Below are 24,060 nucleotides of genomic sequence, written 5' to 3'. Positions count from 1 at the left end.
CAGGTTGGAATACATTGAAATAAAGGCAGTGGTGCTCTTTCAGGTGGGGGTCAGGGAAGAACTCCATAGAAGGTAGCATCTATCAGAGATGTATTATCACATCAGCCTGGTTTTGCCACCGGGAATCACATATATACACACCTTCGCAATTAATTCCAGGATATCTTGCACCAAAAGTCAAGAACAATCATTGTAGGATCATGATTTTTTTCTTATGCAACTAACAATATGTGGGTTCTTACCTCTTTCTCTTCCCCATCTATCTTAACCTACTACCACCACCATTGTTACTATCGTTATTACTACTACTATTACTATTATTGTTTTACTATTCAGGTCTATGATTCCTTATTTGAGACTTAGAAATCCAAAGACCTTTGAAAACCAATAATTTTTTCATAAGACACATGGAGGCAAAATTTAATTCACCTGATCTTTAGTGGGAAAATCTGACTTGAACCAACCAACAAAAGGTCAATGGAGTGACCTCTATCTCCTATTTAATGATAATATTCTTATGCTTGACTGAAAAATAATAACATATTTTGATTATAGTTTTAACTGAAGATCCACTTAGCATCTTACCTTTCTACAGTTTGAAATTTTCTGAATTCCAAAATACATCAAACTACAAGAATTTCTAATAAAGGGTTATGGATCTATACAACTACTACAAGCTACAACTATTACTACAGTTGTTGCTTGTACTACAAAATATTGCTTTGAGTAGCTGTAGATTTGTTATTCTGAATCATTCTAACATCTCATTAGCCTAAAGGTGTATAACTTAAGAGAAAACTTTGCATCTAATGCATCTGTCATTTAATGAATACACTAGACTTGTTAAACACTTTTTTTCTGATCATTTAAAACACCAAATTACAGCAAATCTACGTCAATATTAACAGCCACAGCAGTACCCAAAGCCTGTGACCATAACCTTGAGTATCAGCACTCTCTACGCACACTGGCACTTTCTATGTCTACTTATTATTGCTACTAAAGTTTTCATTCATATTCAATATCCATGTCTGGTGCATTTTGTTTGATGAAAATAAGCCAATTAGTGCTGAACCTTTCCTACTTCATAAATTTATTCCTAAGAATATTAAAAGGAAGTCAACTGAGACATGTTCAGCAACAGATGTTGGCCTCTTTTGCCTGCCTTTTTACAGTTTGTTCTCTTTCATTACTTTTTAAGAAATTTAGTTAAATGTTCCCTTTACTAGAGAACAAGCATACCTAGCTTCCCAGGAGGGTGAGGGAGGGGGGGTTCCCAGGGCAGGCACAGTCTGTTCACTCTCTTAAGCCAGTATCTGCTCTAATGCTCTCCACATTCGAGTTTTCATTCTTTCATCCAGGTTTTGGAAACAATCACACCCCAGCTTATCTCAAAAAAAAAAAAAAAGCACATGTTGATGGCAACTGTAGAACTAGAACTATGGTGAGCTCTATTACTAATGCAGATGGGCCTAGTTACCCTCAAATATCTTACAATCTCAGAAAGAAGACTCAATATACTGAGAAAATTTGGTTGACTCTTTTGGCTTGCACAGTAAAGACAGACAGTGAAGTAACTCCCAAAAGTAAAATTTCAATTATCTTTTATAATAAAAGAAATGAGAAATGTAGATTAAGATTTTTCTCTATAAAAGTAAATTGATCCAAAAATACAAATTTAAAATATCCTATTTATATACATAACCCTCCACTTTTGTATATGATTTAGTGTGGGTGGGATTGTGATGTGGTCAAGTGATGGTACACTGGTAAATCTAAATAACATTACATCCAAATATTTAATTCGTCAGAAGTGCTTTCTTTAAAACATCATGAGGATGTTGAATATGAGTCTTGACCAATTTCTTCTGACTATACATCTTACCCTATTTATTGCTAAAATTTTGCATGGAGCACATCCTTAATTTTCCCCAATAAGTATATTAACTAGGACAAGAGTAAAGAATTTTTATCTAGAATTCAAAATTTATAAAATACACTTTAGACCCAGAAAGTACTGATGCAGGACAATATAACTATCGAGATATGGGCTTTTAACAGCAACTATGTACATTTTATAGATATATTAAATGTATATGTCAAAGTAAATACATCATTTTTCACAAAAATGCAAAACTTTAATATTTCATTGGAAAAAAATAATATTGCTTCCCAATATTAGCTAAATATTATTTCCCCAAACTTCTGTCAATATTTATTTTATCTCATTTTAAAAGCATATTTTAATGCACTGATAAATACATTAATTTTTGCATCTCTGATTTTGATAAATACTAAAGTTGTTTTTCATAACTACAGTTCTCCAGCTCACGGGCTTCAAGATAGCTTCACACATTATCATGAAGTTAGCAAACCTTTTTAAAGAAGAGTTATAAAATGAAATTGCAAAAAAAACAAAAACAAAACTTGGAGATGGTGGTCTTTCCTATAGTATTGCAATGTAATGTTACATTTTTATGTTACATAAAGGATTATATTCACAGATGCTCACTTATCTTGGATAAATATTACCTTTCAAGATAATTAAGACTATAAATATCTCAGTACTTCAGAAACTATAGAAAGTAGCATTAGTAACTTTCTCTTCAGCATGCAGTTTCTTTAGCTTCATACAAAGAAGTTTTAGTGGTTATATGCCATTTCTTAAAATAACTGGAAATTCTAATACAGTTCTAATACAATAAGCCTGCAGTGGCAGAAATAAAACATTAAAACTAAAGACATATAACATTATTAAATTATTATTTAATTAGGACTAAAAACATATAAGCCTAAAAATACATTAAAAAGAAAACAAAAACTTCGGGCTTAAAAGGGATAGTGTCTTTTTAGCCTACAGAAAGCATATCCACAGCTTTCTTATTTCAGCAAATTAAAATGTTGATAAAAGCAGCTAAGCTGTAGAGAGGGGCCTACCTCAAAATAAAAAGCTTCTGCACAGCAAAAGAAATCATCAACAAAATGAAAAGGGAGCCCACTGTATGGGAGAACATATTTGCCAATGATAAATCCAATAAGGAATTAATTTCCAAAACATATAAGGAACTCATACAACTTAACAAAAGAAAGACAAACAATCCAATTTAAAAAGGGCAAAGAATCTAAATAGAAACTTCTCCAAAGTGGACATACAGATGGCCAAGAGTCATACGGAAAAATGCTCCAAGTCACTAATCTTCAAAATATTAAACATAGGAAATCAATATGGTTCAGGTTTTTCACTTCTGGATATATATCCAAAAGAAGCGAAAGCAGGGACTCGAACAATACTTGTACACCCATGTTCATAGTGACATTATGCCTAATATCCAAAAGGTAGAAGCAATTCAGGTGTCCATCGACAGGTGAATGGATAAGATATGGTATATACATATGTAGACTATTATTCAGCATTTTTAAAAAGAAGGGGAATTCTGACATATGCTACAACATGGATGAACCTTGAGGACATTATGCTAAGTGAGATAAGTCAGTCACAAAAGGACAAATAAAAAGGATAGAGACTGAAAGGATAAAGTTTGTTGCCCAAGAATGGGGGGAGGGGAGAACAGAAAATTAGTATTTAATAGGTACAGAGTCTCAGTTTGGAAAGATGACAAAGTTGTGGAGATGGATGGTGGTGATTGTTACACCACAGTGTGGGTGCACTTAATGCCACCATACTGTACATTTTTCAATGGTAAACTTTGTTATGTATATTTTACCACAATAAAATATAAAAGAAGAATTTACTTGGAATTTGGTGTTTGATTCCTTCTAGGACGGTTCTTATTTTAAAGGATAAGCAAAAGGGGAATCCTTAGTAAAGAAGCCAGTTAGATAGCTAATGATGAAAATGAAAATGCAGAACCTATAGGAAAAAAATTTAAAGGTTGAAATCTCCTAATTCATTTCCCACCACTTCTATATAGTTGGTTTGCAAGGATAAGATATAAGCATCTAACTGCACTGATGCAAAATGCCTATTAATGCCCACCCAGTCTCCATTTCAGTTCACCCCAAAACTTCTAGACAGGTGCACGTACCCAAAGCACCATCTATTGTGCCAAAGCCATGGTGAGTAGTATTTTGTTCTCCTAGTATTCCACTCAGCAGTGAATAAAGTCCCCAATGTTGCATCCAGAGCTCTCCACAATCAAATCTATTCCACCAGATGTATTCCCAAAAGAAGTATGTTTAATGTACTTATTTGTATAGCTAAAGGCAGTCTCTAAATTGTTAGCATAAAACAGGGTAGAGCTGGAAGGCTTGGAAGTAGCAGTTCATTATTTCACCTTTACTAGAAGATAAGAAAACAACCTTCCATGAGTATTGCTTTTGTTAAGTACATATATGCATTAGAAATACATATCCTGTTAACGGGAGGTGACTGTCTAGGCTGTGATTAACTGATCTGTTCTAAAAGTAGTAGAGTACAAAGACTGTTAGAATTTCAGGAAGCATAATATTCTCATAATTTCCTTGTCAAGATTCTCATAATATTTCTTAATGATATTCATATAATGTCCTTGCCTAAAACAAGGTTACAATGATTTAGTTTTAGTAAATTTACTCACAAAGAATTTAGCAACATAAATTAAATGACATAATTCAAAAGGTTTACTTTAGAGGAAAAACATAAAACAATATTTGTTTTTTAAAAATGGTAGATAGAAAAAAGCATTGTCAAATATATTTCAGTTATCTAATGGTATTGTGTACTGAGTTATATCTCCCCAAAATTCATATGTTGAAGCCCTAACCTCCAATGTGACTGTATTTGGAGACAGAGAATTTAATGGGTTAATTAGGCTCAATGAGATCATAAGGGTAGGGTACTCATCCAATATGACTAGTGTCCTCATAAAAAGATAGATACAGAAACACACACAAGAAAACCCACATGAAGACACAGCAAGAAGGCAACTGTTTGCAAGCCAAGGAGAAAGAAGCCTCAGGAGAAACCAGCCATGCTAGCTTTGAACTGACAGACTTTGGAACATCAAGAAATAAATATCTGACCTTTAAGCCAACCTGTCTGCGGTAATTTTTTTGTTGTTGCTAATCCTCACTCGAGGATATTTTCCCATTGATTTTAGAGAGAGTGGAAGGGAGAGGGAGAGACACAAGAGAGAAACATCAGTGCTAGAGTGACACATCCATTGGTTGCCTCCAGCATGCACCCCGACCAGGGCCAGGATCGAGCCTGCAACGGAGATACATACCCTTGACCAGAATCGTACCCAGGACCCTTCAGTCCGCATGCCCTATCCACTGAGCCAAATCAGCTAGGGCTGTCTGCGGTAATTTCTACAACAGCCTATGCATACCAAAGCAAATGACAAGTCAAAAAGGAAAAAATAATACAGTTATATGAAAAGAGAGAAAAAGACAGAAAGGATGAGATAGACACATTCATACCCAAAACGGAACACAAAGGAGATGCAATAAACCCAGACATTATGCAGACACTGTGAGACACAATGTTATAAAATAGCATTTTTGCAATCTTTTAAGAAATTGTTACTAAAGATGTCAGAATCACAAGTTTCTTCTACTGTTTACATAGAGACATCTTAGAACTTGCCCTGATAAACAGAAGAACTTAAAGTGAAGCCCTGATTCCATTTTCAAGACACAGATTCCCATGTCCCTGTTTAACAGGTCCTCTTTCAGTAAACTGTCAATGTGTGGTCATGAAATTGCCCTTGGATTTTTTAGTCCTCAAATTCTCACACTCCTAACAAATGTCTTTATTCTCCATTGGCCAACATGATAGTATTTTCTTGATAGTCCATATACCATTACAAAAATAGTTGCTATTATATTTGGGGCAAACCATTGTGATTATTGCTTTGGCTATTAGTGTTCTTCAACTAAAAATTAAGACACATATTTTTGAGTTAAGGTGATCAACAAGATGTACATAAGATATGATAAGAGAAATAAAGCAGTGGTTCAAAAAAGATGAATTTTAATAAAGAGTCATTTTAGAAGTGAAATAGGTCCATAGTAAAAATTTCACATGTTATATCAAAATTATCCCAATAATTTGCCAGGAAAATGGTAATTCAACTCTATGTCCAGTTTTACAAATACTTACAGTACTATACTCGGAGTCACTGGGCAAACTGGAATCAGGAGCCAGGCGGGAAGACTTTATCGACACAATTCCTCTCCAATCGCACAATGCTTTTTCTGTTAGAAATATCATTGCAGGTTAAAACAATATTTATCCAGGAAAAGTACACACTGATCATACTGCTTAATATTACTAAGAGGAAAGTAAATCATCTTTATGGCCCCATTATTCTGTATTAAAATCACATCTTGTCATCTAATCAAAGAAATAAAGTGATAGCATTGCAGAGAGAGAAAGACTTCAATTAATTGTCTTGCTCACACAGGAAAGCCCTCATGTTTTTATTGCATACAGTGTGCCCTCAGAAAATTAATAGGCTCCTTCTTCTAACTCCCTTCTCTTCAAAAACATTGACTTCTGTTTTAAAACGAGGCTTAGAGCAAAATCATATTTGTGAATAGCACTTAAAAAATAAAAGGAAAACTCTCCTGTTAATGTAAGTACTTTAAAAGAAAATTCAAAATTATTATGAAGGCACAAGTTTTGAAATTGCAAAATAAATGAAAGTATTAAAAGTATTTAAGGTAAATAGATTGAGAGATCAAAAGGTATACCACGTATTTCTTCTCTCTTATGTCAGTTGTTACATGGGATTTATACGGAAAATGTGCTTTATTTTTTTTAATGAGGAGTAGGTGACAAGATTTATTTCTCAGGAAAACAAATCATTTTAAAAAGAAAAAAATTCAATTCAATTCTGCCATTCAAACGAGTCAAATTATTCTCAGATTTCCACTTTTCTTTCTAATACATATTTATGTACATACTAGAGGCCCAGTGCATGACATTCATGCAGTGGGGGTGGGGTGAGGGGTGGGGGACTTCAGCCTGGCCTGTGCCCTCTCACAGTCTGGGACCCTTCAGGGGATGTCTGACTGCCGGCTAAGACCCGCTTCCCACTGTTCAGAGGTGGAAGAGGCTCCGGCCACCAACACTGCACTCACCAACCTTGAGCCCAGCTTGTGGATGAGCAGCGCTCCCCCTGTGGGAGTGCACTGACCACCAGGGGGCAGCTTCTGCATTGAGTGTCTGCCCCCTAGTGGTCAGTGCGCATCATAGCAACCAGTTATTCCCCCATTCGGTCGATTTGCACATTAGCCTTTTATTATATAGGCTATTCTTTGCTGAACTTTCAATTTACTACAGTCATCCATAGACTAGTTAATCTATATATATGAAAGGCTAAGCAACCATCTGACCATCTGATGGTTTGACTGGCCGGTAGGTATGACACACAATGACCACCAGGGGGCAGACACTCAACTAGGAGCAGCCGAGCTGTGGTGACTTGGCAGTGGCAGTTCTCGGGTGACACACCCCATAACCAGAGAGGAGGGAGCCCAGTTCCTCCTGGGGCTGCATGATTCCACATTTGGCCGTGGGTTATGTTGTTGTTGGGGCCAACTGGTTTACTGCACACTTGTGTTTGCATTTCACACCCTGTATGATAGCAACTTTGCAGAGCACTCTCTCACACTCAGGGACCCATAGGGGAATGTCAGAGAGCCAGTTTTGGCCTGATCCCCACAGGCAAGGCCGAGGGACCCCACCTGCTTGAGGGACCCTGCTCACTCCACAGAGGCCTTTGAGCTGCAGCGCCACCCCAGGTGTGGCTGGCTGGAGAGGGACTGCGGGAGGTTGGCTCCAGGGTGTGTCCGGCCTGTCTTGCCCAGTCCCACCCTGCCAGCCACCTTCTAATTAATTTCCTTTCAATGTGCATCAATCTGTACACCAGGTCACTAGCTTTTATATAAATTTAGAGAAAACTCAAAATTAATAAATTCTTTCATTGCATTGCTTTAATTTACTTACAAGATCATAAGTTAAGTGTCTCATAGGGAGGCAGAGTAGTCACATAAAATAATATGTGATGTTCTCAGAGACATCCTAAACAAATGATATACGCACAGCCTAGACCATTTTAATTTTATAGGTATTTCTTTCATTTCAGTTAAAAAGACTCTTGACCTCTATTGAAAAGGCGAAATCTCTAGAAGAGGCATCTACATATATAAAAGCCTAATATGCAAAGTGTCCCCTCAGGAGTTCGACTGAACCAGGAGTTCAATTGTTTGCTATGATGTGCACTGACCACCAGGGGGAGGAACGGAACGAAGGAAGGCCCCAGCAGTCAGCCGGGGCAGGGAGGACCCAGCCAGCAGCCAGCAGCTGCTAGGGACCCTACCCGTGCACAAATTTCATGCACTGGGCCTCTAGTCATAATATAATCAAATGAAAGGTTTTATCATACATAATTTTTTTTCCTTTTTATTGAATTTATTGAGGTGACATTGATTAACAAAATTATACAGGTTTTAGGTACACAATTCCACAACACATCATCTGTACACTGTAGTATATGTTCACCACCCAAGTCAAATTTCTTTCCATCACCATTTACCTCTAATTACTTTAGAAACCCAGGGATGTAATTCCATGTGAATAAAAATCACTCATCTCCCATGTGAGTCTCAGAAAATTCTTTTTCTCAAGATATCATAGAGATATCAACCCCATCACTCAGTGGGGAAACAGATCCCCACTTCTACCAGTAACAGATTGAAAGGACATCAGCAAAACTGGTAAGAATGAAAGGTCCCATACAGTGCAACTGACATTAATATCTGAAGAAATGGAAAAATGTTAAATTTCTTTTAATTCTACTTTTTTTGTTAGGACCAAATATTAGTTTTCACCAGACTATCTTCCCTCAATTTCTAGCATCATATTGATGTTTATAGTAGTAATAGTTTATAAGCACATTTCAGTTGGGTGTAGCTTTTTATTTTACTTCCTATTTTTAGTCAAATTTATGTAGTTAACAATGAGCCAATTATTTACACAGGAGGGAGATATTTCTTAAAATATAATAAGCATCATTATTTTAGAAACTTAGGTTACTCAGATGCCAGACAGAAAACTGATAAGATTGTACACTACAGTGATATTGCCATGAGAATGAGGAAAAAAAGAAGAAAAAGAGGAAGGAAGGAAGGAAGGAAGGAAGGAAGGAAGGAAGGAAGGAAGGAAGGAAGGAAGGAAGGAAGGAAGGAAAGGAAGGAAGGAAGGAAGGAAGGAAGGGAAGAAAGGAAGGAAGGAAGGAAAGAAACATCCCTCACTAGTTAAAACATCCACTACTTCTATAATCTTTGAAGCTACAAATATTTCCTCCACTTTGCAAATGGATAGATTGATCCAAGTCACCTGAATATCAGTTAAAGAACCAAAAACAATGGAAGTCAAACTTTTTAAATATACTGTCTCAGAAACCAACTGTTCATAAGAAATAGTCTATGCAATGGCCTCCGACAGAGCTGCAGACGTACAAATGAAAGGCGATGCCCTTAAGGAGACAATGGTAGAGCCTAAGACACCACTGGCTTCAGTGGTGCTGTCCCTAGAGCCTCTTTTATGCCAAGCTTGTCGTTTCCCTTTTATCAATTCCCTTGTAACAATTAATTCTTTGAGTTAATTGCACATGCTGTTTTAATCTGTAGGTAATTACAAACAATTAATAGTTAGGAGACAGAATTAGCAGTTCTTGGTCTGATTATCTATATAATTAAGAGGGGTGGTAAACTAGAGTTGACAAATAGCATCTTAATCACTTGAATAATCAAACCCCAGAAGCCCGCTTGGGCAGCTGAATTCCATGTGTTTTATTAGTTCATATTTTAGAATCAATGACTGAAATGTCCATTTACACCAATTCACATTGTTCATTTATAGTAAAAAATGAACAATATGTACTCTAAAATTACTTAAACGATGTACCTTCTTGCATTTGTTTATAATGAACTGTTTCCAAAAGAATTCAGTAAAAATATAAAAGAGGCTAACTATGTATATCTATTAAATACCAGTTAATAGTCATGGCTCCCAAATATTATTTTGTAAAAGATCTAAGAAATGTGGGTAACTCCTTTTGTAATAGGTCTATTTAATACTTTTATTCAAGTGTGTGCTGAGACAGCAGGTGAGACATACCTTTAATGCTTTTCCTAGCTTATCTGTTGAGACCAGTTGTTTGTAGACAGAGCAAATACTATGAAGCAGGACAAACTTAATGTAGAGTTTTAAAAAATCCATATGAGAACTTCATTCTGATCAGGATATAATACAGAACAGTGGCATCATTACTGCATAATATCTTTCTAAATTGCCAAGTATTTGAACAACTTTGGCAGATGCTTCTAAGTTAATAGTGAATAAAAGCCATGCAAAGAAAATCATGCTTTATGGCTCAATATGGCTTGTTACCTTTGGCTTTAAGGCACTTCCTTTTACAGTCCCACTAAAATGTTACAATTGTAAAGGAAAAGATGAAAATCTCAAGGTCACAAAACATTCATTAAGTCTGACCATTCACGAATATGCAGATGAGAAAAAGTGTTCTTTAATTAGGACGCTGGAAATGAATTGAGGAAAGCATCAATGACCTTTACATAATAATAAAAGCCCTATCCCACCTGAAAGATGTTAGAATCTTAATACCTCCCAAGGAAAAAAATAAAGAAAAAAGAACAAAACCATTTTTTCACAATGTTGGTGCTGCTTTTGAAGACTCACTTTCTTCTCCATACCCTCGTCCATCACAATCCACTTGGACAATACAACTAGGAAAGGAAGTAATCCTGACCGTAGTGCCAGGATTTACTATAGTTCTGTTGTAAGGAAAGAGCTCTGTTCAGAGGGTGGGACTGGCAGGTCTTGATAACCATGCATAATGGGTGTTGTAACTTTTATGTGCTGAATTGCTAAATATGAGAAAGAATGAAGGAGTACAACTGGAAAGTCCCCACTCAGCAGAGCCAAACTATTCCAAATGGATGTTTGCAGGTTGGAGAAGTTGGCATTGACACCTACTCATCAAATATAGAACTAGAAAAAGTAATAGATGTACCCAAGTGAAAGTAGAGCAAACGAGAAAAACTCACCTGTTCTACTTGTAATCACTTATTTTGCATAGATCAATTTCTCCTTATTCAGAGCACAGTAAACACACTGGGGCCTACATTGATCCTGGCAATGATAGCTAACATTTATTGCTAAATACTTTACATACATTACCTAATCTAGTCTGCACAGTAGCCCCATGACGTGGATGCTGAGTTTATCCCCAGTTTAAGAGAGGAGAAAACATCCCGAAGTTCAGACAGTGGGTAAGTCGTTGGGCGAACCCAGGTCATTCTGAATTGGAAGCCCACGTGACTGTCACACGAGGGGAAAGGTCCCTGTGTTAGATGGAACAAACAATAGCCCCGAAGATACTCATGTCCTAATCCCTGGCACCTGTAACTGCTACCTTTAAGGCAAGAACAGCTTTGCAAACATGATTAAATTGAGAATCTTGACTACCCAAAATCATTCAGTGGGCCCTACATGTACTCATAACTATCCAACTATCCGTACAAGAGATTTGACTACGGAAGGGGCAAAGGAACTCTGACGACAAAAGCAAGAGATTGCAGTGATTTGAGGAAGAGGTCATGAGCAGAGAAATGCAAGCAGTATTTGGAAGCTAGAAAAGACAAAAGGAAAGCAAAACAAAAACACAAAGCAGATCCTTCTGTAGTCTCAAGAAGAAATCAGTCCTACAGACATCTTGACTTAGTCCAGTGAAACTGATTTGGAGCTCTGGCCTCCAACTGTATTGCTTTAAGCTACCAAGTTTGTGATAAATTGTTAACCAGCCCTAGAAAACAAATACATTCTTCAATTATGAAAATATAGTAAAACACTTTTAAATATTAAAATAATTCTGGTTGCAACATTGTACTGTACTTTTATAAGACCTGGGGATCTCAAGAAGAAATCAGTCCTACAGACATCTTGACTTAGTCCAGTGAAACTGATTTGGAGCTCTGGCCTCCAACTGTATTGCTTTAAGCTACCAAGTTTGTGATAAATTGTTAACCAGCCCTAGAAAACAAATACATTCTTCAATTATGAAAATATAGTAAAACACTTTTAAATATTAAAATAATTCTGGTTGCAACATTGTACTGTACTTTTATAAGACCTGGGGAAAACAGGGTGAAGGACACATGGGATCACTATGTAGCATTTCTTCTGACTACATGGGAAGCTACACTTATCTCAAAATAAAAAGTTTAAAAAATTCTACTAGGCCCTCCCAAAAGTTTTTTAGAAAAGTGTTGAGATTTTCACTATATTATAACAAGCCAACTCTTTAAAACAGAGAACAAAATCAATAAGGAGAAAATAAGCAAAAACTTAAGAAAATAGTAATATTTATAGAGTGATTGAAATCAGAGTTTTTAAAAAGGCAAGAAACACAAGAAAACCAAATACATAATGGCAGAACTAAAATGTACTTCAGAATTAGTAGAGATGTTAAAGACAGTGTAGAATATCAAACGATTGGATTTGGCAAGCATTCCTACGATGCAGAAAAAAAAAAGTATCCAAAGATGAAAATTACAAGGGAGAAGATTATAGATTAAAGAGGAGAAAAAAATAAATATCTATCAAAGGACTCATACACATTGCTGAGGATAAAACCAGAACAATCAGAAATGAAGAAAACATACACTATTGAATATTAATTTCCAGAGCTGAAAAAAATATGTGCATCTTCTCAATATTAGGGTGAATAGTGTTTTAGAAAAAAATTAAATTAAAAGACATTTGTATGCAAGTACATTCTGCAAAATTATAAGAATAAGAAAATGTAATTATAAGAATACCAAAAAAATTTATACATATTTAGAAAGATAAAAACATCTTGCCCTGGCCAGTGTGGCTCAGTTGGTTGGGTGTCGTCCCACGTACCAGGAGTTGTCAGTTTAATTCCTGGTCAAGGGCACATGCCCAGGTTGCAGGACCCTGGGTAGGGGCATGCAGAAGCAGCTGATCTATGTTGACCTCTCACATCAATGTTTCTTTCTCTCCCTCTTCCATCCTCTCTCTCTAAAAATCAATAAAATATTCTTTTAAAAAAAAAAAAATCTCAAAAATTTACAGTTATGTTTGTTCTCAAATTTCTTCTAAGAAACAACCAAAGAACCATGAATATTAGAATACCACCAACAGAAATTCCAGGAAAAAAGAAAAGTTGTGAAACGGAAATTTTATAACCAAATTGTCTTCAATGTATAAAGGCCAGGAAGAAACTCATTCTCAAATATACCCAACACCCTGAAGACGCCTATGTGACCATTCCCCAATCAAAGCCTTGGGCGCTGTGTCTCTGAAGTTTCTCCATTTACAACACTTCACACATGTCATGACTCATTGCTGGAGGAATGAAGTGCATCCGTGTGACTCCACTGGAAGGGGACTCTTGGAAGCTTGCTCCTGGTTTGCTCTGGACTTCACCCATGTGCCTTTTTCCTTTCTTGATTTTGCTTTGTATCCTTGCACTATAATAAACCTTAGCTGTGAGTATCAGTACATACTGAGTCTCAGGAGTCTTCCTAGCAAGTCATCGAACCTGGAGGTGGCCTATGGACCCACAGCACAACAATAACATTGGAAATAACATACATTTTCAGTAATAAAAGATTGTTTAGGTAAATTACAGTATATGCATGCATTGGATTACTTTATATAAACAAAATGTTTGATTCTGAAGGTTTTTACAAGATAACTATAACATTGAAAATATTTTATATCTTATGCTTCTAATTATAAACAAAAAAATCCATAAACAAAAGGATTAAACAAAAACACACCAATATGCTGAAAGGGACAACTTCTTGTACGGTCAAATTTTCATCTGTATTATATTCTTCTCTGACTTGGCTGAATGTGGGGTTCATAAATCCTAAGTACCGGACTCACATATGGCCACCTTTTTAGGAAAGCTATCCTAATTAGTTTTTTCCTCATACCAGTTGCTGTAGGACTTAACCCATGTTTTGCCTGTGAGAACAGACTTGCTGCCTGAGCTTTAGAGGGCTCAATTAGGAAGCAGTCCATGAGCCTGAGACAAACACATCTGAGTTGGACATGAGAGGGTGAGCACACTGAACATGCCTGGCTCAAATTCTGCCCAGTTTGGTCTCTGCACCAAATGGAAACAATCGGACACAATCAAATCTTATATTTAACAGTTTAAATACTAAGTGAATGAACAGAAGCAGGTGGTTAGCTGAGAGGTTCAGCAACTTCCCCCCAAAGCAGGTTGATACTCCCAGTGTTGGGAAAACTGGATGATAGAATGGCTGTGGGGCCAAGGGGATGACTTTCCGCAATGCCTTCACATCCATGCTCCATCACTAAAGGAAAACACATATGCCACTCCCTTTCAGTTATAAGGGGCCTGACATGAATGTTTGGCCTTCCCGACGATCTATAATGAAGATACATTTGTTTTGTAATAAAAAAGAGGATTAAGCTTTAGTGAACAAAACCCATCTACAAAATGTTTTGTCGCAAATCTTTGGTATTTTATTTCTTCACAGGTTATGCGTGCAGTAGAATCATTGTGCAAATTCTGGAGTAGGCTGGCCTTTATATAAAATAAAAACAAAAATCTAATTCTCTAAGGAAGATCGTTAATTTTTAGTTATTTCCATCTGTCTTTGATGATTGCCTTGTCAGAAGATTGAAGTTCATTAATGTATCATTATCTTTACTAAAAGCTTGTTAAAGTAATATATTCAAGGAAAGAAATAAGATTTTGGTGACAAAAAAAGGGATAATTATGGAACAGTATTTTAGCCCTGCTTATGTCTGTGTATTTATTCCAAATGTTTCACCCCACTTTTTTTTTACTCTCCTAGTCGTAGCTAGGACAGAGCTAGCTTGTCACCTTAAAAAGTATATAGACCATATATGATTGCTGGCAACTTAACAAAGTTATAGGCAGAGTATTATAGATCTGACACAATCAAATCTTATATTTAACACTTTAAATACTAAGTGAATGAACAGAAGCAGGTGGTTAGCTGAGAGGTAAGTAAGTACAGAGATTCACAAAGACTGAGTCTATAAAGCTACAGCAAATACCACATAAATATAACAGACAAGATTAGTGAAATAAGCTAACAACATGAACTTTCCATTATCATGATTACCAGTTAACAATTACTGGGTTTAAAGATTAGCCAATTTCTACCTGTTCTTTTCAGTCCTTTCAATCATCATTAGAAAGGAAGCAAAGATAAAGCATAAATGTTTCTCCCTGTTAAAAATATATGTAAAATCTACATTCTGGGTGAATAATGAAAATCCTGAATATTAATGTGTTAAATGTTCTCTGTGAATCTCAGTAGCCATGTGGCCCTGTTTCCATTATTACCAATAAATGAAAATTGACTGTACTAATAAAATATTTCACAGATGCTCTGTCTTCTTACTCCTACACATCAACAGATAAAATTCAATAAAATTTGGTTCTTTTCAGAAACATAATATGTATTATTTTGTGAAAACTAAGAAAAATTGAGGATAAAATTAAGTTTATTTATTAATTCATCTTACTGATTTTGCTAATTAATATGTCCAAACCTGAATCTTTTCTCTACTTAAAGTGCTCTGCTTGCCTTAACCTAAAGGAGTATAAAGTCCATCTCACTCATTTGCCTATGCCATAGTCTCCACCTATGGTGGTTAACTTTATGTGCCACCTTGTCTAGGACACAGTGTCCAGATATTTGGTCAAACATATTTGGATGTTGCTATGAAGGTGTTTGTTGTTTTTTTTTAATGAGATTAATATTTAAATCTGCTTTGAGTAAAGCAGATTGCCTTCCATAATATAGGTGGGCTTCATCCAAACAGTTGATGGACTTAAAAAAAGCAAAAGATTGACTTTCCCTGAAAAAGAGAAAATTCTATGAGCAGACTGCCTTTAGTCTTGAGCTGCAACATCAACTTTTCCCAGGTCTCCAATCTGACAGCCCTTACTGCAGATTTTTTAAAAATATATTTTTATTGATTTCAGAAAGGAAGGGAGAGGGAGAGAGAGAGAGAAACATCAATGATGAGAGAAAATCATTGATCAGCTGCTTCCTGCACGTCCCACACTGGGGATTGAGACCGAAATTCGGGCATGTGCCCTGACCGGGAATCCAACAGTGACCTTCTGGGTTATAGGTTGACACTCAACCACTGAGCTACGTGGCCAGGCCTCACTGCAGATTTGAACTTGCTCCACAATTGCATGAACTATGCCTTAATATAAATCTCCCCATACATTGTGGGGTGAAGAAAGAAAGACAGAGAGACAGAAATTGATTGATTTTAAGAAATCATATATGGAGAGAAACAAAAGATACAAATATATGTTTATCTATATAGATAGATATGAATCTATAGCTGTACCTATCTTGAGAGAATGAGAAAGATCTTATTGGCTCTGTTTTTCTCAAGAAACAGAGGTGTGTATTATAACCTCATAACACACCCTAACCAGTCTCCACCTTCCCAAGCACACCAAACCCTCAAGACCAAGCCAAAACACCATCTTTTTCTCTTTACTCATAAATGCATTTTGGAATTAAAAGGAATATGACTGGCTTGATGACAACAATACCCCTGAATCTATTCTAATGATTTTAAAAAATTAATTTTCAGTTTTATGTTTTCAGTATTAAGAAAAGTATGCCTTGCAATCTCCTCACTAATAATATAAGCCAATATGAATGGTCGTGAATGCTGAGGACTACGCATCCACCACTGGGACAGAAGATAGGTCAACACCAGTATTGTGGGTTACTTTTCCTAGTGTCTTAACTCAATCACAACACTATAACTTATTTAGACATGACAGATGTCTGCAATCTATTTGTATCCCTAAGCACCTCACAGAGCATTTTACATGCTCTGCTTTCAAAACATAAAAAAAAAAAAAAACCACAAAGCCTTATCCTTTTGTCTTAAAAATTCAAATAACATCTTCACTTTCATTATGGATACTTATAAAATTCATCTTTAACCCCTATAAAAGATGAAACCAAAACAATGTAACTCCATCTCTATAAAGCCTCTGTCAAAATGATGAAAAATTTGAACAATTACTGGATATTAAATGAGATAATATTTTGGTTGTGTTTTAAAAAGAGATTCCTGCTCAGCCAGCATGACTCAGTGGTTGAGCAATGACCTATAAACCAGAAGTTCATGGTTCAATTCCTGGTCAGGACACATGCCCTGGTTGTGGGCTCAATTCCCAGTGTGGGGCATGCAGGAGGAAGCCAATTGATTCTCTGTCATCATTTATGTTTCTACCTCCATCTCCCTCTCCTTTCCTCTCTGAAATCAATAAAAAAAAATATTTTTAAAAGGGGATTCCTTATATTTTTATAATAAAATTGAAAAAATATTTATGGATGGATATCAAGGAATTTACTTCAAATAATCCAAGCTGACAAGGGAACTGAGAGGGTACATTAATGAAATGACCACTAGTCCATATTGTTGAAGCTGGATGATGGGTACATGTATATTTACTATCCTACTTTATTTTTGTATATATTTATATTTTCTATAATAAAATGGTTGTACCTGTTTATTCCAAATGCATACATTTTTATAATTCGAGGAAAATGTTGAATTAAAAAACTAATCATCAGGGGGATGGAGGTGGACTAGAAGAGGTCAATGAGGGAAAAACGGGGACATATATAATACTTTCAACAATAAATATATTTTTTAATGGGAAAATAAAAACTAATCATCAGGAAAAGAGAGCCAGGCCACAAAGCAAAATATGAATAACAATACCTTTCTATCTGGCAAGATCCGGTTTTAAAAAGGAGGAATAGAATTAGACAATAAAGTCAAGAAGCTCAGCTAAGCAAAATCCCCACCAAGTCCTCACACAGTATCTTTGTTGAAAACACTGTAAAATCCTAGGCCAGAATCTTCCTCAGGTAGAGCAGAGCATCAGATATTTGTTTACTGTCCATCTTTTCCACTAGAATATTAGCACTACAAGATCAACAACTTTCGTTATGTTTATCAGTGTCTCTCCAGCATCAAACAGAGTAACAGAGTAGATGCTTATTTAGTATTTCTCAATTATTCCTGCATATAAAATATGCTCTGATTACCATACCTCCACAAGACCATAAACTATTATCAGTATTATAATATCAGGATGCAGGCTCAGTCCCAGTGTGAGGCATGCAGGAGGCAGCTGATCATTTATTTTCTCTCATCATTGATGTTTCTCTCTCTCTTTCCCTCTCTGAAACCAATAAAAAATATTTTTTAAAAAGAAAATTCATTTCAAAGATTCAAGTATTAATTATGTATGCCCCTTTCTGAAAATTATTTATCAATAGCATACCTATTAGCATGTTAAAAATAGCTTCTACATATACCATGTTATGTGAGCTTCATATCCAATGAGAAATCGATAAAATAGGGAATACCTCTCCCATTTTATAAAATAAAATAAAAAAGAAGCTCACAATGTATCAGTCAGTTGAGATTCCAATCCTGGTTTTTAACTCATCATTCTTCACTCTTTCAAGTGGAGAACTATTTGTATGTTCTTCTTAACTTAGGATAAGTACTAATTCTAGTAAGATATGAAACAGATTCTGAGAAGTTGAGCCCAGAGCAAAAAGAATGAGAGAAAATAAAATCCATTTTGGTACAATATAAAAGGAATATCATTTCAAAATCTCAAGATATGTAGAGTTCACTTTATTTTTATTTGTTTTTATTCTTTATTGTTTAAATTATTACATAGGTCTCAATTTTCCCCCATTAACCTCTCCCAAGCCGTTCCAACCCCCCAGCACATGCCCTCACCCCCTACTGACTGTGTCCATGGATTATGCTTATATGCATGCATACAAATCCTTTGGTTGATCTCTTACCCCCACTCCTGCTCTGCCTTCCCTCTTATGTTGGATGATCTGTTCAATGCTTCTATGTCTCTGGATCTATTTTTGTTCATCAAATTATGTTGATCATTATATCCCACATATGAATGAGATCATGTGATATTTATCTTTCTCCAACTGGCTTATTTCGCTTAACATAATGCTCTCCAGTTCCATCCATGCTGTTGCAAATGGTAAAAGTTCCTTCTTTTTTACAGCTGCATAGTGTTCCACTGTGTAGATGTACCACAGTGTTTTAAGCCACTCATCTGCTGATGGGAACTTAGGCTATTTCCAAATCTTAGCTATTGTAAATTGTGCTGCTAGGAAAATATGGGTGCATATATCCTTTCCTACTGGTGTTTCTGATTTCTTGGGATATATTCCTAGAAGTGGGATTACTAAGTCAAATGGGAGTTCCATTTTTAATTTTTTGAGGAAACTCCATACTGTTTTCCACAGTGGCTGCACCAGTCTGCATTTCCACCAGCAGTGCAGGAGGGTTCCTTTTTCTCCACATCCTCACCAGCTCTTGTCATTTGTTGATTTGTTGATGATAGCCATTCTGATAGTTGTGAGATGGTACCTCATTGTTGTTTTGATTTGCATCTCTTGGATGATTAGTGACTTTGAACATGTTTTCATATGTCTCTTGGCCTTCTGTATGTTCTCTTTTGAAAATTATCTTTTTAGGCCCTTTGCCCATTTTTTGACTGGATTGTTTATCTTCCTTTTGTTAACTTGTATGAGTTCCTTATAAATTTTGGAGAGTAAACCCTTATCAGTGATAACATTGGCAAATATGTTCTTCCATGCAGTGGGCTCTCTTATTGTTTTGTTGATTGTTTTGAAGAAATAATGACAGAAAACTTCCCTGATGTTGGGAAGAAAAAAAGTCACACAAGTCCAAGAAGCAGAGTCCCAAACAAGATGAACCCCCAAAAACCAACATCAAGACACATCATAATTTAATTGCACTACAAGATCAACAACTTTCGTTATGTTTATCAGTATCTCTCCAGCATCAAACAGTGTAACAGAGTAGATGAATTTTAAAGGCTGCCAAAGAGATATAAGAAAGTTACCTACAACGGATCTCCCATTAGACTATCAACTGATTTCTCAAAAGAAACACTTCAGGCCAGAAGGGAATGGAATGAAATATACAAAGTGATGCAAAGTAAGGGAATGAATCCAAGAATACTATACCAGCAAGGCTATCATTCAAAACTAAAGGTGAAATCAGGAGCTTCACAGACAAAAAAAAAAAAGTCTAAGGGAATTTATTACTGAAAGGGTAAAAGAGAATAAAACGGGGCAGAGAAAACTTATTGTGCTTAGCAGATATCTTGCAGAAAGCTTGCAACCTTGAGCACCACATAGCCTAAATAACTGCTGGGAGGAACCGGACCCTTATGTCAGCAGGAACAGCTTAGTTAATAAAAACCTTTCTCTCCCTTGACTCTCTGCTAACTCTTTTTTGTTGGACTCATCCCACCTGCACCCAGGTGCCTGGAATAAAAATATATTTTGATACATTATGGCCTCATGTCATGGGTGTCCGACCCTGGCCCACTCCGAACCTTTCAATTACCACCAAGCCAGCAATGCAAGAAATGCTAAAGGGACTGCTGTAAAAAGATGAAATAGATGGGGAAGAAGGAACACAGGAATAAAGAATAAAAATGGAAAAAAAGAAATACCTATAAGTAATAACCTTTTAATTTTGTTTTTATTAAATTTATTGATGTGACATTTGCTAATAAGAACATATACTATAGGTTTCAAATGTACATTTCTATGATACAAGATGTGTATGTTGCATTGTGTGCCCACCACCCAAAGTCAAATCATCTTTCACTTTAAAAATAGAAAATCACACAAAAAAATTTCCCACTCTAACAATGAGAACAAGCCAGTCTACAAAACCATATTTTTTTTTGAGTCAATCACAGAGCTGAGGTCACAGAGCAACTTGATGAACTACTATACAAGGTTGGCAAGCTCTTCTAAGGAGAGACGGAAAACAACTAACCTTGGGCAAACTGTGGGAGCAGGAGATGAGCACCACAGAAGCAGGCAAGGAGAAAAGAGCTGAAGTTTTAGTAAGTGTTTAAAGGCCAAATGTGGACTCACTTGGTAAGCAGAGAATGCTTGGAAGCCCAGACACCCAGGAGCATCCATACTGACTCTCCTTTTCTAAAGGCTTCCTTCAGAAAATATTTGTCCTCATTTTAATTGAGGTTTAAAAATTCAATAAAACAAAACAATAGAGAAAGAAAAGAATTATAACTAAAAAGAATAAAATAAAACTACTGTAATTTTATTTATGCATGGTACTTACTATTTTCCTCCACATCAATTTATTAATTCTAATGTAAATGTTTTTAAAAGACCTGTTGTAGTAGAATCTCACACAAAACGATATTTATTTTTATTTGTTGCTATTTCAGAAACACTGAAAATAGAAAAAAAATACCATTTAAAAAAATTTATGTTCTAAAAATTATATGTGGATAAACATTTCCATTCACATATAATTAAATGAAAATGATTGAGGTCAATTAAGATCACGAAAAACATTAGAATTCTTTTTAAAAGCCTGTGTGTTTTCTTCTTTTATAAATGGGAAAGAATGGTCTCTTTTTTTAACACAATAAGAAAAAAATGCATGAGTATTTTATATTTCTTTAATATATTTCCAAACCAAATTTTGCCCAACAGAGGAATTTAAACCAAAAATTAGAAACTCAGAAAAAGAAAACTTTATAATATTCAATTATCCTTGTTATTCAATTATCCTTGTTTCTATGCTTTAGCCTTCTATTCCTTCAGTCAGATGAGCCTGCAAAATATTCCATGACATATGTGCAATTTTCTATGGTGATGAATTATTAATTCCAATGTTTAAAATGCCAAAGAAACTACCTTGGGTGTAAAAGGAGAATTGCAAATCTGGTTGCAAAACTGCCTTTAAAAAAAGGCAAATTGAAAAATAAGATATTGCTTTTTTGTATTCTAAAAATTAGTTCCAGCCCTAGCTGGTTTGGCTCAGTGGATCAAGCACTGGCCTGTGGATTGAAGGGTCCCGGGTTTGATTCCGGTCAAGGGCACATGCCTGGGTTATGGGCTTGATCCCCAGTGTGGGGCGCACAGGAGGCAGCCAATCAATGATTCTCCCTCATTATTGGTGTTTCTATCTCTCTCTCCCTCTCCCTCCCTCTCTGAAATCAATAAAATATATTTTTAAATAAATAAATAAATAAATAAATAAATAAATAAAATAAAAATTAGTTCAAATTCACTGTAGTAAGTTAACCAACATTAAGAAATTTGGCTATCTGTAGACAAAGATAAACTCTCAGTGTGCACACTCAAGAGAAAATATTCCAAACAGGGAGTACAGAGAAAAATCACCTTCATAAAATGGCTTCACAGCGATTTGCTTTATAAGAATAAAGGTACAGTAATTAATATGACATTTAATAAATTTCACTTTGAAGAACTGCTTAAGCCCCAGTGAATCTTCAAGTCCAACCACCTCAGCTTTTATTTATTTGTCTTTAAGCCATAGAATTGTAGTATATTTTGCCAGCATGAGTTTCACTACCTCATGTTTAAAAGATTCATATGTATGAAATGCTTGAAAGAAACATCCCTTATATACACTATATTTCCCAGTGGACATAGCTTAGTACAAACTGATAAAAAATGAAGGGTCATAAAATAGGAAATCCATTTTCATGCCCATTGGTGTGTAATTGAATAGATTCTTTGAATGGTTGCTAAAAATTAATTCCAACTTAAAAGCAATGAAATATTTTACCTTTTGCAAAGCAGTCAGGAATGACAAAAGTATTCTTTTTCCCCTTTAGCAAAGAACTGAAATTCTGTGATCTCAACAGTTATTGCCTTCATCTATCTAAACTATAAACTCTGCTCATGCACTGCACAGGAAAATTTGGAGCTCCTTCAAAGCTCAATCATCCAAATACAACAGAGATTCTCATTGGTTTAAAGTATATTTTAGATCACCAGGATATTGTTCCAGGATATTAAATTTGAAGAATGACTGACTTTGGTTTCCCTATGAGTTAGGACACAGTAATGAATAGTTCTCCTTGATTTAGGATTGATTCAAAACTATATTTAGGGCACACAAACATGTCTACTGGTCCATAAAATTGTCTCACATATGCCATATGTTTTAGAGAGAGAGAACACATACCTTTAAATTAAGAATAATACATGTGGTGGTTACCTAGCAGAATTCACACAAACGTAGTACCTGCCCTTGAGGGGTTTATGTTCTAAGACATTTATTCAATAAGAGTTACCTACAGATCAATGCTTACCTTTTTTTCCTTTACTTTTTTAAACTTTCTTTACTTTTTTAAAAAATCAAAAGTTATTTACTATAGCTATACTCAATCAGGCAAACAATTCAAGGCAGGGGGGCAAAATAGGTTAACAGTTGTTTGTATGGAAAATAATATAATCATTAATAAATAATAATACAAGAATTAACTCTGTGTTTTTCATTCTCACAACTGTAAACCCAATTTCACACACACCCCCAACTTACTACATTATAGGCATATTAGTAATAACACAGTATGCTTTCCTTCAGTGCCAAAGGAATTACTATACCTAGCATTTCAGTTCAACACAGGGTTTTGGTTTTAAAAATCTACAAACCCAACAGATATTTAGTTCACATTTACTAGGTGCAGTTAAATGCTGACTGCTTACTATGTACCAGGCTCAGTGGATTGAATACAATCCAGTGTTGAGAATATAAGATGAACAAGACATAGCCCCAGGCTTTTGAGAAATTCACAGTCTAGGAGGGAAAAGTAAATAAACAGAGTTTACTACCACTTTGGGGTTAAGTTCTTAACAAATACCTGTGGTGGAGGCTCACTCAAAGATGAAGCAACTCTGCCATGGAGGTCCATGGATAGCTCACAGACAATGGGCACTTGAGCTGACACTGAAGGATGATGAGTATGTCTAGCAAGGGGTGGAAGGATTTCTATTACTCAGAAGCAGATAGTAATGATAAAAATGAGGGGTTTGGGCTTTGAGTTCCACATTCTCAAGGCACTCAAA

At 35.6% G+C, this 24,060-nt stretch overlaps 1 protein-coding gene across 3 annotated transcripts in view; it reads right to left on the bottom strand.

The window, feature by feature from the left end:
* IQCM (IQ motif containing M) overlaps positions 1–24,060 on the bottom strand; it is a 384,245-nt gene that overhangs the window by 167,178 nt on the left and 193,007 nt on the right. For all 3 annotated transcript variants that reach the window (XM_054717693.1, XM_054717695.1, XM_054717694.1), the window contains exon 7: positions 6,104–6,198. In XM_054717693.1, the coding sequence (XP_054573668.1) occupies positions 6,104–6,198 (95 nt within the window). The remainder of the gene's footprint in view (positions 1–6,103; positions 6,199–24,060) is intronic.

Source organism: Eptesicus fuscus, chromosome 6, assembly GCF_027574615.1.
Source record: "Eptesicus fuscus isolate TK198812 chromosome 6, DD_ASM_mEF_20220401, whole genome shotgun sequence".
Taxonomy (NCBI): domain Eukaryota; kingdom Metazoa; phylum Chordata; class Mammalia; order Chiroptera; family Vespertilionidae; genus Eptesicus; species Eptesicus fuscus.
Note: the sequence above shows the minus strand (reverse complement) of the source record. Positions and strands in the feature narration are given on the sequence as shown.